This window comes from Cylas formicarius, unplaced genomic scaffold (assembly GCF_029955315.1).
Source record: "Cylas formicarius isolate icCylForm1 unplaced genomic scaffold, icCylForm1.1 PGA_scaffold_6__28_contigs__length_40554024, whole genome shotgun sequence".
NCBI classification, from domain to species: Eukaryota; Metazoa; Arthropoda; class Insecta; order Coleoptera; family Brentidae; genus Cylas; species Cylas formicarius.
In genome coordinates this window covers 23,335,359-23,352,243 of record NW_026844347.1, presented here as the reverse complement: position 1 = coordinate 23,352,243, position 16,885 = coordinate 23,335,359, and the positions used below count along the sequence as shown (strand labels likewise).

The window sequence follows — 16,885 nt, the reverse complement described above, 5'->3', positions numbered from 1 at the left end:
ATAGACTTCTTCTTCCTGATGGTACTTTAATACCAGTTCACTAGAGCACTAGCAATATATTTTTTCAACCACACTTTTGTTACCAAATAATTTTTATTAATTCACGTCTCATTTCGATAGAAACATAATATTCTTCTCCATGGTGCTCTATTTTATACAAAACTAACCGATTTCTTCGTTCCCAAGTAAAGGGACTTGCTGGCTATACTTTTCCGGTGCAAAATTCATAGCTTCAAAGTTTTCAATGTTCCTTTTATCCATGTTCCATAAAATAGAAAGAATGAACTTTGCTCTAAATCGCATATTTAATGTCATGATCAAGGATTTTTGCTCATCTTCCTGAAATAATCAAAATTTTCCAATTTCAGTCATCTTTCAACGTTTATTTGTATCGTAAACATAGGATTACCATATTCAAAGCAATCAAATAAACAATGACTTTTTCGTTCACTGATAAGCGACAATCGTAACCAGTTTTTTTCATTGAAATGATTGGTACACTGTGGGCTAACACCACATGTTCATAAACCTGCAATATTGCCCAATTTATGTGATTTTATGGGTTAATTTTCAACCTACTCCTACCCTTAAATTTGATCGCACTGAACGGAATCCATCGTCTTATTAGACCGCATAATTTACAATATGAACAAACAACAAAACAAAAATATTTTTTTATGTCTAGAAGGGAATTTTCACTGAATAAACAAGATCCCAATACCTAATATATTTAAAACGGGGAGAATGGTATTGAGACGTTACCTTTATTTTATGGGATTCGTCGAAATCTATAATGATATATAGGACAATACTTGAAAAACAATCGACTTTTAGGTAATTTTATTAATTTCAATTGAATTAGCTTTATAATTATTTTCCATCACTATGCACTTACAATTAATAAAACGAAAATGTCTTCAAAAAACAAATGGTTCAATAAAATTTCACAATAACAATTATTCGCACGATAACCAAAGAAGCTGAAATAAACCATTGACAAGATCGGTGATTCACGCCAACGGCGGGCGATTCCGCTTAAACGGTTATTTTTAAATGTTTCTGTATAATTCATTAAAACTGTCCGGGCCGTCTAGGTCTGAAAATGACCCCACAGCCTAATCGATATTATGTAACCTGCGTCAGATATATACCGGTTGTCCGGTTTTCCTTCTATATAGTAACAAGTTTTATTAATCCTAAGTACTTACTACACTTTTTAATGTTATCCATTTCCATTTTATGCTTTATTCCAATGAGATATTATTAAAATTAGACCAGCATTTAGCATTGATAGTCTGTGACCGTTATATATCTTATATCATTGTCGATATCAATGCGACTTTTGCGTATATGATGTCAGATTTGCTCTATTCAACCCTTCGTATAACATTCTTTCCAGGTGTCGAAAATAAATTTATTCAACTCCTTCTGTCTTTTTTGCTAGGAGGTTGGCCATTTCATTTACCATTAGTCCACCATGTCGAGGAATCAGTTTAGAGCAACTTTCTAACCTTAACATTATTAGTTTTTAACATCCTTTCTTCAGCATTACGGAAGCACTGAAGTGATTTTACTGATTTTTGAAATACCCGAGAACGAACAGCCATAAACAATTTAACTCTGCCTCTATCGGGATTAATAATGAAAATCCACTTGTGTCCTTATTCTTTTGGAGATAAAATGGGTTTTATCGTAGGGTTTGAATATAAATAAACCATCCAATTTATGTTCATTTTTTGCAAACTGGAAATGCCTGAAGTAAATGTGTTCGTGTGCTTTTTTTAAACTAACTAAATCATGTCCGTCTAGACTTTGGGTTTTGTTATTAACTGCATAATTAGATCGGAGTGTCGAGTCTAAGCTCACTGTTTCCTTTAGTCAATACATTCGAACTGTCTATGTATCTAGGGCTGAAAGGTCTTAGATTTGAGTAAATTATGATTACACTTTCGGCAGGTGAATTGAAGTACGTAGTATGTGCTATTATAGGCTGCAGACTATCATAAATAATATATTATACTGAGTATAATTTACTTATTTACTAAATTTATTTAAAACCGAATGAAGACATTGGAACTATTTGGGTCATTTTACATGCGTTTGTATGATGTGACTTATCAGTTATTATTATTATTTATGGTTTGACAACTTACAAAGTACTCTTTTCAAGACACTACGTCCAGCTTCGATCAATCTCCCCGTCTACGACAAGAAGTATAAAATAAATTCCAATTTAAACGTCCCATTCGATCGTCCTTCACCCTTCAACCTCGAAACGTATTTTCAAGCTCGACTTTACCTCGTGACCCTTGCTACCAGGGCCGTTTGGTGAGTTTGAACTTTTAACACATAATACTTTAATGAAATTAAATTTATTTCAATAATTCCATATAGACATAGCAAAAAATGAGACAATAGTGTAAATTATTAAGTTATGAATATCGAAAAGGAATTTTGCTTAGAAATTATGTATTAATAAAGCTAGAAACAAACCAAAACTCTTTTAAAGCTTGACTTTCCCCATTACTTTCATAATTCATTGGCGGAATGGAACTTTTAATGGTCGAATCCGCAAAAGATTGGGTACTATTTTTTGATTCGAAATTGTCATTAATAATCGTGTACAACAAAACAAGAAATATGACCAACGGATTTCTCCAGCTAAGGTTCGAAACAGTCTTTTAAATTAATATTCTAAAATTGTTGTAGTAGTATTCTGGTGAAAATCAACCTAAATATGTTTCCTCAGTTTTTGCTATGTAACTCATACTTAGAGACTATAGGCTGTGTAATAGTTCATAATTTTGGAATCTAAAATTAAAACACCGATCGAGAACATTCTTGTTTCATCATATTGTTCCAACCATCCGATCTTTTCCAATCAATCGGATTCGACGGTTCCGTTTGACAGTCTGACCAATCAAAATGATTGACAAATATAGCAGGCTTAGTGCACTTATTCAGATAAAGTTATTATAAATATGACTCTTAAAACCCTCAAATAGTGCATGGTTATTGGATAAAACAAACGATATTATGCAACAAGCGTGTCAAACAGCACTTGAGTCATGAGTTTATTTGGCCCGAGCGGAGCGAGTGTTTAAAATACGCGTGACTTAAATAGTTCCGAAGTGGCTCGGATTCAGGGAACACGAAACTGACGTGGTACAATGCGGTAGATTGGCCTATAATTAGGTATTTTACAGAAAGGACTTGAAAAACTTTTTAAGTCACAAGTTTATTTGGCACAAGCGGAGCGTAGCAGAGCGAGTGTTCAGTAAACAAATGCATCACACTTGCATTATATACCATTTTCTACTTCTGAAAACCTATGATTGCTGCCAGACTCGTGTGTTAATATTCCGGAAATATACGAGGTGGTTCGGATCTGTGGGATACTAAACTTATGTGGTAAAATGACTTCCCGCCCGTTAGATACCTAATTATAGTATTTTAGAGAAGGGAGTAGAAAAAAGATTTTTTTAAAGAAATATTTTAAAACTTAACGCACTCCTTTGCTGTAGTCCTACTTTTGTCACTCGGACTCAACCAAAAACAGTGTAACTGAAACTGTTTTCATGTTTATCTAATCTTCAAATCAATGGTGTGAGTCGATGCAAACGCCAACCGATATATTTTCGTTTCCAGGCGATACTAGTAGCTAGACCATATGTGGTGTTAGTGCTAGCGCGAGGGATGTACAACAAAGTTAAGAAATGTACCTGGCGCATGGATTTATTTTACTCGGAAAACATAGCAATTCCACCCCGTAGATCGAATCGTAGATGACCTTCATTCTCTGCCAAGTGTATCCTTACTTCGCAGCGTTTCTTCCACGCCACCTTGACCTGCCTTATAGAACGAAATTCGCCCCCATTTCACAATGAACCCCGACACAAGGCCGAGGAATGAATGGCAAACGATAAGGATGGAAGATTTCTACACGAAGGTGGAAACGAGACGGCCGGCCAAGTGCGCCTACGTTGACGCGAAAGCGTCGCTCGACAGGCTTTTGGGGGGGTGGGGGGGGCAAGAGAGAGAGAGGGGAGGGACTGAGAGGGCAGCGCGCCTTCCTTTTTACAAAATGGTTTCGAGAAGCTGGTCGATAAGAAAGTTATAATAAGAAAATCTGGTATTAATTTTGGACAGGGTTAATCGTTATCGATAAAACAGTTCCTTGGTTCGTAAACGCATTCTTATTTCTAAAAATATGGCTCCAAAGTTAAAGTAAATTGCGTCTACGCGTTTTTGGAAAATATTCCTCTCAATTACTTTCAGACAGACGACGAGTCATAAATAAATATAAATATATATATATATATATATATATATATATATATATATATATATATATATATATATATATATATATATATATATATATATATATATATATATATATATATATATATATAAATAAAGTGTTATTATTGGGTACCTGAAGTCAAAGGTTTGACTTCGCCCCCCATAAAAATTAGGAATACGGATGAAAATGTTTTGAAATCGAATCTAAATTTCCCTTGTCTCATGACCAGAACATGAGACAGTGACGATTTTCATCCGTTATTTGATAGTCATTTCCTTCTTATATAATAAAAAAAAGTGCTAATTTTTTTGGCTGAAACGACATATTTTTTGAAATATTTAGTAAATATCAAATGCACTAAAATTGCGTTATTAAATAAAAGTGTACAGCAGAGCCCGAGGTAGTCGTTTCGTCGTTGAGTACAAAAATTGTTTCTCTCGCAGACTTAAAGTTAGCGAATTTTGCTCCAGGATTTTAATGCAAAAACCATCTTTAACAACGAGGCCTATTTTTAGATGAGTCGCTGTATTAATGAGGAAAATGGAATCAACCCATGCGAGGTTCACCAAGTGACAATGCATCGTCAAAGAAGTTACCGTTTGGTATAGATTTTGAGTCGGCTGTGTCATTTGTCGGTGGTCACCGTCAACGGCGCGCGCTATAGAACGATGATAACCGATATCTTATGGCCGAAATTGAACCATCAGATGGGCTTAGACGACATGTGGTTCCAGCAAGACCGCGGTGCTTGCCACAAAGCGGACACAATAATTGACAGTTTGCGTGAACGATTTGAGGGCAAGGTTATCTCTCGCGGTCGAAAATCTATGCAAATACACCGCAATCGACTGATGTCCTCAAGCTTGGAGTAAAATTGGAGCATTCAGATACGAGCCACTGTAAGGCACATATGGCACAATGGGCCCTTCAAATAAAACAAGAATTTTGATAATACTTCATATACTGCTTGTTTTATTTCATTTCATCGTCTACCCGCACTTAATGAAAACTCTCTGACATATATACATAGATATAATACGACCAAAAATATAGTGCGTAGTTGCGTGACGTTTTAAGTATTTTACAGTACCGCAGGACCGAGGTAAAACCCATCCCAATAGATGTTTATTCTACATTAAGTAGGACTTGCCTGAGATGGACGGTAACGAATATTTGTAGAAACTTGAGAAATTTTTATTTGAAATGTAAATGAACCGTTTTAAATTTGATTAAGCATTGATGTTGTGGGGTATTTTCGAATAAGTAGAAGTGTTTATTTTAACATCAGGTGATATGTATCGTTCTTAAGAGTCTAATCTAAATTGCTATATGTTTTAGGTCACTGATACTTCACTATTATTATATTTAATATTTTGTATATTAATAATGATACTATGTAATGTATGTCACGAAATAGAACGTAATAAATACTTTGTACTATTTTTTTATGTACATGTTTCAAGAATTGCTCTGCGCAAAGGATTGAAAACACACTTATATCCCGCTTGTTAGTGTAGGTAGATAAATTCCTACGACGGTCCTAGACAATGTTAATGATAGGGTCGGTTGTAAAAGCACTATATTTCTTGTGTAAGTATACTTAAAATACATTTTTTTATTCCCTTCTGCAAAATACCTAATTATACATCGTTCTAGCGTGCGGAAAGTGTCAGTTTTAGCACGTGGGTTTCTTGTTGGAAGCAATGTGGTGGATGTTTTCGGAGATGCTACCCACTGCTTAATTTTGACGTTTGTCAATTCTGACGGCCATGTCAGCGAATGTATTCGTGTTGTTTCGCAAAAATGTACCCAAAAACTAACAGTCGTATAAAAGCTATAATACGCAACACGTTTGGCAAAGTCTTTAAGTCACTCGTTTAATATGCACTTGGTCCGCTCGTACCAAATAAACTAATGGCTCAAAGGCCTTTACCACACTTGCTGCATAACATATTATTTTATTTATCGTATGGTGCGTAGCACATGGTATAATTTATAATAAAAACAGTAATAAAACAATTAATTTACAAACATCCTGATTTTTCTAATAGTCAATTGCAGCTTTCGTTGCACTCAGGAAATCATCAAAGGGTCAACCATATGCCTATTTGGACATTCCCTCATGATGTGAGGAACGGTTTCTCTTTACCCCATTTGTGTCGAGTCCTCACTCTGCCATGGTTCGGGCGTATTCTATTTAGAGTCGTTCTTATTCTGCGAGTTTGGTCGAAGGCGTGCATGACTTATGCGAGGCAGGTTTAGGCAATATGGTGGACAATTCTGGATAAAATCTGGTTTCCACCAATTTATTACCCTGAAAAAGGAAGACTGTACTTCCACGGCAGTTTTCATGGGTGGTCGTTGCAGCTTATGAATAATACAATTTCTGGTTTTTATTTTTTAAAGAAAATGTCGTTTGAGTGATAACGTACGATGCAGTGTAACTGCTAAGTATTTTGTGACGTGTTGGTTGTGGAGTAGCAATTTGTCGTCAATATAGTACGAAGTTGTCTAATCGCCTGATATACAAAGATGTATATTTTTACATACATATGTTAGTCGCGTAGATTTTGAAAAACACATTCTAGCAAAAAAACATTTCCTATATCTGACAAAAATGACATAATCAATAATTCTTCAAACCATAGCGATTTGCTTTCTCTCAGTTCATAAAGCTATTGCACGAGACCTTAGTAAATAATAACCAAAAATTCAGCTTTCTACAAATTCAAACAAGACTGTAATAAAGATATAATTGGTACGTTTGGAAAAAAAAATCGATAGGTAGAAGACTATACAGGAAGCTATTATACGGATCAGAAAAATACAATTATATAGATTTACAATAAAAACTCTACTTCACATGTCCCGTATGGTGTAGTCTATCATTTTTTTGTCTTTTTTAATATATGTTGGCGATATCTTTTGTATGGCCGCCAAAAGTCACGTACGAGCGGCATGTCGTTCCAGCTACGCAAAAGAACGAACGGCAGCACAACGTACACCGAAGACCAATAATGTAAAAGGTGTTAAAATATAAAAGTGCTTTGGTTTTGGGCAGAATTTTATTCAGGGTTGAAACTGTTGCGCCATCCCTTAAGTTAGCATATATGAACCTGAAGTGATTACTCCATGATCCGAATATTGTTTATTGTGGTTATAGAAATATTAAATTATACATGAACACCAAATGCGATTAGTTTTTGTTAGCCCGTTTCTCTGAACGGGCGAATTTAAATGTTCAAATTCATGGCTTTTTGATTTTGACTAACTTTCTTTTGGTTAAAAATCCGTTACGTACAAACAATCCAGAAAGAATCTTCGCAGCAATAGTTGGAGCCCGTTCCCTCGTATGGATGCGATGTAGCAACGCTACAGCTAAATGAAAATGAAAACAAATTCGAGAGGCAAACGGTCAATATTTGTTCACTTACGCTTCATCTAAAGGCCGCGAGTTTTATGGATGAGTACGCATGTAGAATAGTTTCCTTGTAAACTGTGGCCAAGAACCAATTAACATGTGTTCTGTTTTAATCCGATGTAGTAATAACAAAACGCGCGGGTTGTAATTTGCCTGAGCCCGTTCCGTGGTTCGGAAAATATGACTCACGGCCATGTTAAATTGAAGAAAATTATCTCTTGGAAATATGTCTAAGGACGGGGCAGTTAAGTTATTCCAAATTCTATTCGCTTTTTATTTACCTAAAGATTAACAAAATTAAATTCGAGATTTATCTATTTTGAGAAAACTATAGGCAAATTTACCCATGCTTGTGTACAAATCCGTATTTTTTCTATTTTTAAATATAGCTGTTTCCTGTTTCTTCTTTATTTTGTTTTAATAAGGACATTAAAAACAACTTCTCACGTGACCCATGAAACGATCATCTTGATTTATTAACCCGGTTTCATTAGAAAACCCTGAATAGGGTACGCGATCCGGCGAATAGCTAATTGTAAAAAAATGTTTTTTTTAAATATTTGCATGGTCAAATAATTTACATATTCATCAAGTGATATAAAATTATACCAAAAATAATTGAGCCTTATATATTATACTATAAAAACGGAATTTCATAAAATGGTTATATTTTTATAGCAACACCATTTCGTCTTTGCCATTTTTTCATGCATTTATCAAGAAAATGGAAATGACATGGTGGGGTGTGGCCTATTTTTCCGAAACTGTTCTTCATGTCATTAATTCTGTGTATAACGGGATTAACACTACCGACATAACTACGGATGACTCTGTACACCGTCTAAAAATTTAATATCGGCAAAGAAATGTGGCAGTTACAGTTAGTCAAAATTGAACAACTGTTTGGGTGTCTCACTTCATCTGCTGTGCAGTTCAGCATTGTGTTAATTTTAAAACTAAAGATACGAAATGTAGGGGAAAAGTTTATTTTATTTATTTCCATTCCTATTTTCCCATTTTGTAAGAAGGAATCCACGACTGAACGAAAGTGTTTCTTTCTGAATTGTTTAAAGTTATTACTAGTTAGCCAATCGTCCGTACTCAGCAAAATTATATTTTCAGATAAAGTTGGTAGAATTGACAATTACAATACAATAACAAATCCAAAAAAAAATTTTTTTGTAAAGGGATTCCGATAAATAGAGCCGAAACTCAATCGCAATTTTAGTCCGTACACTTATTCATCATTTAAAAAAGGTATATTTAATTATCTCACTGCTGTTGTCAAATGTTATCTCACTTTGTTGATGCATTTATACATTTGAAATTCACATTCTAAACGTATTGAACTGTAACAGAAGATCAATATGATACTCGGGTTATATCACCTGTTAGCGAAGCGCGCCTTCAAAACATGAAATTATTACTGGTATATTGCTTTCCAATTGGAATCTGGCACTTTAAATAAGAACTCAATAATAATTTACAAATACTTGTTCTTGTAACAATATACCCTTAGAAACACAATGCGTATTGTCCGGTATTACATCACCCACGAGTTTGGGAGCTATCGGATGTTTTCGGTAGATTTTAGGCATCGTATTTTGACGTTTGTCAGTTCTACCAAAATGTATCTAAAAACTAATGATGGTACAAAATGTATAGTTTAGTTTAGTTTGATAAAATCGTTTTATTAAGCGCTCACTCCGCTACGCTCGGCTCGTGATAAATCGAACTGGTGACTGAAGAAGCTTATCAATCTTTTTGCAATTTTCTACTCCCTACCCTAAAATACCGAATTGTTGCACGTACCAAGCGGGCGGAAAACTTATATATTGATTTGGGATTAACGCATAATAAATATAAAGTATTGAGAAAAAAAGCTTCAGGAAAAGGTCACAATTTGTACCCTTCACTATACTACCTAAAAAAAAAGTGAATGTATTCCTTCAAATGATTTATTTGATGTGGATGGAGTTAGCGCCAGTATTAATTTACAAGCGTTGGCTAATCACACTTTCCAGTGTCTACTATAAGTAATAGCGTCAACCATTATGATCTATCTTTAGTTTGTAAATGAGGTGGAGATAGTAGCGCAGGTCACAGTACGTATAAACAAAAATTTAAGGAAGAAGGTAACACTGATGAATTTATATTCGTAAATTCATTTGCAACAATTCGGTTATTAACATCGAATGGAGAAGTGCAACCGTCTTCAATTCGTTTATGTCGCCCAATAAAGGTTCTTTTTAGTAAAGAGACCGAGGAAATATCAATGCATGAGCTTAATTTAGTTCGAGATCAAATTAGGAAATTAGAAACTTTTGACACAAGTATGTTTAATAAGATTATTAGAGTTAACTATAATTTTATCTTTACCGTGATAGATGGCAAAATAGTCAATTACTTGGCTTTCCAAAAATCAACGCAATCTTGCTATATTTGTGGTGCCAAACCCAGTGAAATCATTTCCATGCAGCTTAAATCACCTAAGCTCGAAGTTTATCTGTACGGTTTATCCACTCTACACGCATGGATAAAAGCGCTTGAATGCTTTTTGCATATATCATATAGATTGGAAGTCAAAAAATGGGCTACACGAGATGAGAATGACAAATTATCAGTTGGAAACAGGAAAAAAAAACATTCAAGCGAATTTCAAAACTGAGATGGGTCTTATCCCGGGTTGGACCACAAATAATGGAAACACCGCTGGAAGGTTTTTTAAACATGCTAGTCAAAGAGCCCAAATAACCGGTATTGATCAAGTTCTCATTGAGCGTTTTTATGTGATACTGTTTTGCTTGTTTTCGGGATACGATTTAAATTTAGAACTATTTACTATTTTTTTCTTAGAAAATAAGGAAATGTACATTACCTTGTATAATTGGTATCCAATGCCTGTAAGTATTATAAAATATTAACCCATGCAGTAGATGTTATTAGGGAGTATATTGTGATATACGGACAATTGTCGCAAGAAGCACAAGAGGCTCGCAATAAAGATTGCAGACGTTATCGATTGGCACATACACGAAAAAAATATGGAATAGACACGAATATGGACCTTTTAATGCTGATTACTTCTGACCCTTTGATTAGTTCGTACCTCGAAGAACCAATTGCGAATTTAAGAACTTTTTTTTTACATTTTAAGTATGTAAATAGTATTATTTTTTTAGTTTACTGGAATGGTTTTTTATTTTCGACAGATTTATTGACATTATAAAACTTTTGTTATGTAAAATATAGGGTATTTTTGAAAATTAAGTATTCTCAATTTTCTGTATTGTACCTTATTGAACATAATACATTAAGTGTGTCTAGAATTTTTCGTAGAATTCAAAACAGAGGGTGTACCATAAGAAAAAACAACTTTAATATGGTAAAGATTTTTGGGACATCCTGTATAAATGAAAATATTTTTAGGTTTTGTAGCTTATATTGCTGTACAACCTTTCTAGGTATTTGATTTTTTTAATAACGGGGTGTACCATAAGAAAAAAAACACTTTGATTTGGTACAGATTTTTAGGGCATCCTGTAAAAATGTAGCTTATATTGCTGTAAAATTTTTATATTTGATTTTTTTATCTGTCAATAGCCGTTGTTAAGATTTCAACCAAGCATGCACTATCGGGGCAACCTGTATAATAATATAATCAGTATTTCTTATCAAAATGCTAAATAACTACTTACTAGATGTAGATATTTTATATTTAAATAAGCTTAATGAATTTAACTCGTAAAATATTTTCAGCCGTCTAGCACGTATAGAACGAATGACCATGCCTCCCTTCAGGAAGTCAGATTCATTACTAACGACGTTTCCGGTATTTTAGTCACGGATTTGGAAGCGATCAGACTGATTTCCATACATTTTAGCAATGCCAATTCTGACTGTCACGTCACACGCCACTGAGTAAATATATTCATGCCGTTTTGAAAAAATGCACCAAAAACTAATGCAGAAAGTCGTAGAAAAAGTATAATATACAACATCGTTCTTATAAAAGATAATATTCAGGAAAAATCTTATTTAAATATAGGATGTATGAATAATCATAACGAAGCTTCTTAATAGTGGAGTTGACGGCAAACACATAAATAACGATATAGAAAAAAGAAAAGAAGCAATTCCTGTATCTGTCAAGATATGCAGGTCAGATTCAGCACGACACCACTAGTAGAAATCAAAAAAAAAAGTGAAGCATCACAAATGACTCTTATTATCGCGATTTTATTACGGATATTGTTAAAAAATATTTAATATTAAGGTTTGACACCCCGTGTCAAATTTGTTTTACAACCAAGTAAACATGTAATGTCAGAGCCAGATCTCGATGTCGGTTTCTTAAGACAACTAAATCTTGTATTCTAAAAAATAGAGGCGATTTTTAATCCCTAGCTGAATAGGCAAATTAAGCTGTATATTAATGGCACCCGAGCCACAACTGTTACCAAACACGACGCTAACAACTTTCAAGTACGGCCGTTAATTGTGCCGAAGCGAACTATAATAATTCGCGCCTGACCTAAATCCCATTAAGTCAAGGTTACTTTTGGGCACCCTCGCTTCCGTGCCCCCGCTCCATGTGGCCTACTTTCAGGATAGCACGTGAAAATCCAGCAGCAGTAATCTATCCGCCGTGTGTAAACACAATAGATGATACGACGATGATTTTGATCGTATGCCAGAAAATTTTATTGCCAATGCGCTTTTATTTAACCGCTTTAATGAGTGTTTGTTAGAAAATTCGTGATTATAAAAACTTCCTTTCTAATGCTTGCTACCAAAACTCATAAAACCGACACAAATAAAACTGTTTTCTCTCTGTAAGGACGGAACCTATGTTTATTGGACTGTCAAAGCTGAGCGAAAGCAGTGGCGTCACCTGGCTACCAGTTTTGGATTTGCCTGCATTTTGCAGCTTTTGGAAATTGACTAGTGACAATTGCAAGAAATTTAAGAAAAACAAACACACACAACCAGCAGCGGGACTACATGTCATATACACATAGCCCTTAGCCCTCGAAGTGTCTGTCTTTAAGACATATTTACAGAATCTATTATGACCGTGCCATATTTATGTATCTTTATCTAGCTTCCGTGCGACGCTTAGACTCTACAGCCTCGATAGTGGGCTCTTTGCTGTAGCTCGTTGCCTCAAACTTCCAAGCAGATAAAAACGCACTTTCGATAAATCGTAAAATTTTTATAACATGTGGGTGCCGTTACTTCCTCCTTTTCACTCGCCCTGGGCTTAGATGACTCCTTGGGGTGCAGTAATCAGTCAGTATTAAATTATTCTTTTCATTATTAAATAGATCTCCGCGGATTTTTGGAATTCCTTAGGCAGTCCTAGAATTTTGGGGCCCTTTGAGTTCAAGTACCCTCAGCATTGGAGAAATTCAAAACTAACTTCGATGTTATTGCGATGAGTAGATGTATAGTGCCGATATAAGCAACAGAAACCGTACATAACCTCAATTTCCTAACCCCCCCGCAGCGGGGGCCCCCCGCGCGTGGCGTCCTAGTGTCCCCCCTGTCTACCAGAGTGCGCTCCGCCCCCCACCCAGCTTGTGTAGTGTCCTGTTTTGCCCCGGTTCCGCCCGTCGCTGCTAGATGTCGCCAGCTTGTGTAGCGTCCTGTTTTGCCCCGGTTCCGCCCGTCGCTGCTAGATGTCGCGCGCTCCGACCGTCGTAGGCCCCCCCGGTAGAGGGCGGTGACGGTGCGGCGCGGTGACGCGGTGGATCGGGAGGATAATTAAATAAACTTGAATTTTAATACATTTTATTTTATTTATAAAATTGGTCTGGCGAGGAGTTTCTTCTTCTTTTTATGTCGATTCAGTCGACCATCCCATTGTTCCTGTTCCTTGCGTTGTTCTTCTTCCCGTTCCCGGAGGAAATCTAAATACGAAGTGCACTCCTCGCCGTCCCACTCCGTCGACCACCCACCCGGGTACTCCTGCTGCTCCTTTGTTTCTTTTGATCCACCGGGTTGCTCCTGCTGCTGGTGATGTTCCCTTGTCGTTTCATGTCGTACCGGGAATTCTAACCCCCGGTACTCTTTGTGTGATTTGAATATGTGACGCCCTAAGCGATGCGCCAACATAATATGCGACTTGTCATACGGACAAACCGCGATTTTTTCTAGAACAAAACAAAGTATGATATGTAGCGTTTCCTATAAAACACACATTTTTTTTTTAAACAAAACTTCCAAAAAGGGGGGTTATCAAATAATTTTAAAAATTGTTTTTTAAGTTATACGCGCATACCAAAATTCACGTTTCAATTCACTGTCATTTAAATGTAAGTGTATTATTGTCAAAAGGGCAAACTGCAATTTTTTAGTACAAAAAATAAACAAAAATATGTATATATTTCGCGTTTTCCCCATAAAACGCACATTTTTGAAACAAAACTTTCAGTAATTTTAAAAATTGTTTATTTTTTAAAAGCCAAAATTCCCTATTCACTGTCATTTAAAAGATATTAAAAACGCTCAATTTAATTCGATTATTATTGTCAAAAAGGCAAACTGCAATTTTTTAGTACAAAAAATAAAACATTTTTGAAACAAATTTAAAAATTGTTTATTTTTTAAAAGCCAAAATTCCCTTTTCCATTCACTGTCATTTAAAAGCTATTAAAAACACTCAATTTAAATCGGTTATTATGCAACGTAAAAAAGATGAGTATCATATTTTAAAACAGGTAGAAACTAACCAAAAAAGTGATAACCCAAACTGAAACCCACAAGAAAAGACGCGCACTGTATAAAGGTAATTAAAATATAAAACTTACCAGTTGTAGGGTCGTAGGGAAATGGACATCGCACTTCTCTATTCATTGCACTGAATATAGTCTATAATACACATGCAACGTATTTATACACATGCACTCCCTTCCATGGTTGAATTAAAAGTCGAAAGGTCTTCTACCCACAAGCACCAACGCCGATTTGAATAGACGCGATGTTGTCGCCAGACAACCGTGCAGGTAGGAGTCTCAGGGTCAACACGCTTTCACACGGGAACGCAACCGTTTCGGACGTTGGACGAACGTATGTTGCCGCAAAAGATCAAGGCCAACTTGCTTTCATTTTTTACAATCTCCGTATGGGATGTGGAATTTCAAAACGCGCCGAGTCTAAATGTCAAGTTGTTTTGCTTGTTGAGAATAATAATTAATTGCCCCCTTTATATTTGCTCCGTGGGATTAACGTAATGGGAAAAATTTGTTGCAACGCATGTGGAGGTGTCTTCGTTTGTTAACTTTTAGAAAGTATTCTCGCACCGTATAAATACATCTCATTTTTCTCTGTTTTGTCAGTAGTTGTTTTTGGTATTATTCGTGCAACGTGGAAGCTAACTTAGTGGTTTGGTGTTCGTACAAAAAAGCAGTAAGTACCTTTTTTATTGTCTTATTTTAATTCTTTAACATTTGTTATTATTTTATAAAGGTCCTAAAGATCATCTTAGTACTCTCAACCCGTAACCGCAAATAGAATAGCAGCAATCTTAAGCGTAAGTTTTTTTTTATTTTTTTAATTTTGAGATAAAATAATTAATAATAATTTATAGATGGACTTAAGTCAACTGAATCAAACCTGTCTTGCAGAAGGTGATTTTGAGCAGCCGATTGTCAAACTGCATGAATTGCCGATAGGCGTTCCGTTTAAAATTACTAGAGCCAAAATTGTTAATACAAAATTTGGCAATTCCGTGTTGCTGCAATTAGAAAATTCCGTAGTATTTCTTCCTACTCGCGTGACAGAAGCTTTCCGTCCGAGACTAGAACACTTTGCGTCGGGGCAGTACAAACTGGTCTACGAGGGATCCAAAGATATTGGAAAGCCCAACTCTTTAAAGAAATTCAAAATAATTCAAAATTAATCAACATATTATACAGGGTAAGTCTTATTTACTGTTATATATTTAATAAACCACGATGCGCGTAAAGCAGATCATTCATAGAGCGCAAATCTTAATTTTAACCTTACAAAAATTAAAAAAGCATATTTCCGACAAGTTCACTCTTAGAGATAGTGATGTGTGGCTTAGGAGACTAAATAAAAATATTGAATCTTGCAACCAAATCGTTTCTAACGAAAAGGATTTATCTATTGGGTTAAAAAGAAAATTACAAACTACAATTCAACATCTGAAAGCTATTAGAAAAATTATTCTTAATTATCAACATAAGCATTTTGGATTGGGATTACAAAGTAGTAGCCGCGAGACAAACACAAATGAAATGGTTGTATGGGAATCGGTAGCGTCGTGTTTCCAGGGAAGAGTTCAGACTGGTGTCATAATTAATTTACTTCATAAAGATTTAATTCAATTTTTAAACGATTCTCGTCCAATATTTCAACAAAAAATTAGTCAAATTTTAAAGAAATTTTTATTGCTGAAAGTAAATACCACATTTTGCGGTGAATTTATTAAGGCAAAAAATGATGTCCAAGGCGAAGTTGATGTTAAATATCTGAGTACCGGAAATGCTGTAGTTGATTTAGGAACAGAATTGAATGATTGGTTTGTTGAAAATGTGCAAGATAAAATTTTAAATCAAATGTCAGAGTTTCAGGAACGTGATTCCGGGTGGGCTTTAAATAATATTATTTATTTAGAGATTAACATTAATAAATTTGAAATGGGTAACGGGTCATCCTTCGTTGAGTTGCCTAAAGAAATTGCGAATAAAAGGGCTTGTATTAACATTAGAAATGACGATCAAGCGTGTTTTTATTGGTCAGTTGTATGCGGACTCTTTCCAGCACGTTTTCGTCAGTATTTACCCTCTTCATATCCATACTACAAAAGTGTTTTGAAAACTGAAAATTTACAAACACCTATGGAAATGAATAAAATAAGCAAATTTGAAAAAGACAATGATATTTCCATCAATGTTTATATCTTAGAGCTTAATAAAAATGAAAAAACTAGTTTTTATTCCGTGTTACCTGCACGATTAACAAAAGAAAAACGCGAAAAACATTCAAATTTGTTGTTAATACAAAATAAATATTATCCAAAAGTTAATGATTTTGATCCTGATCCGCAAGATAATGATTATGAAGAAATAAAATATCACTATTGTTACATTAAAAATTTGTCTCGATTAGTTTCCTCACAGCTCAGTAAA

General features: G+C 35.0%; 1 protein-coding gene and 1 long non-coding RNA gene across 2 annotated transcripts; one reads left to right on the top strand and one right to left on the bottom strand.

The window, feature by feature from the left end:
- Positions 1–13,212: 13,212 nt before the first annotated feature.
- Positions 13,213–14,678, bottom strand: LOC132703291 (uncharacterized). The gene is made up of 2 exons (XM_060672450.1): positions 14,540–14,678; positions 13,213–13,882 (listed from the first exon to the last, which is right to left on the bottom strand). Exons 1-2 carry the CDS (start codon positions 14,583–14,585, stop codon positions 13,530–13,532), a joined length of 399 nt encoding a protein of 132 aa, XP_060528433.1. The 5' UTR covers positions 14,586–14,678; the 3' UTR covers positions 13,213–13,529.
- A 79-nt stretch (positions 14,679–14,757) lies between these two features.
- On the top strand, positions 14,758–16,520 carry LOC132703292 (uncharacterized). Its single transcript, XR_009619053.1, has 3 exons — positions 14,758–15,137; positions 15,198–15,261; positions 15,319–16,520. It is a non-coding gene; the product is annotated as an uncharacterized LOC132703292 (long non-coding RNA).
- Positions 16,521–16,885: the final 365 nt, after the last annotated feature.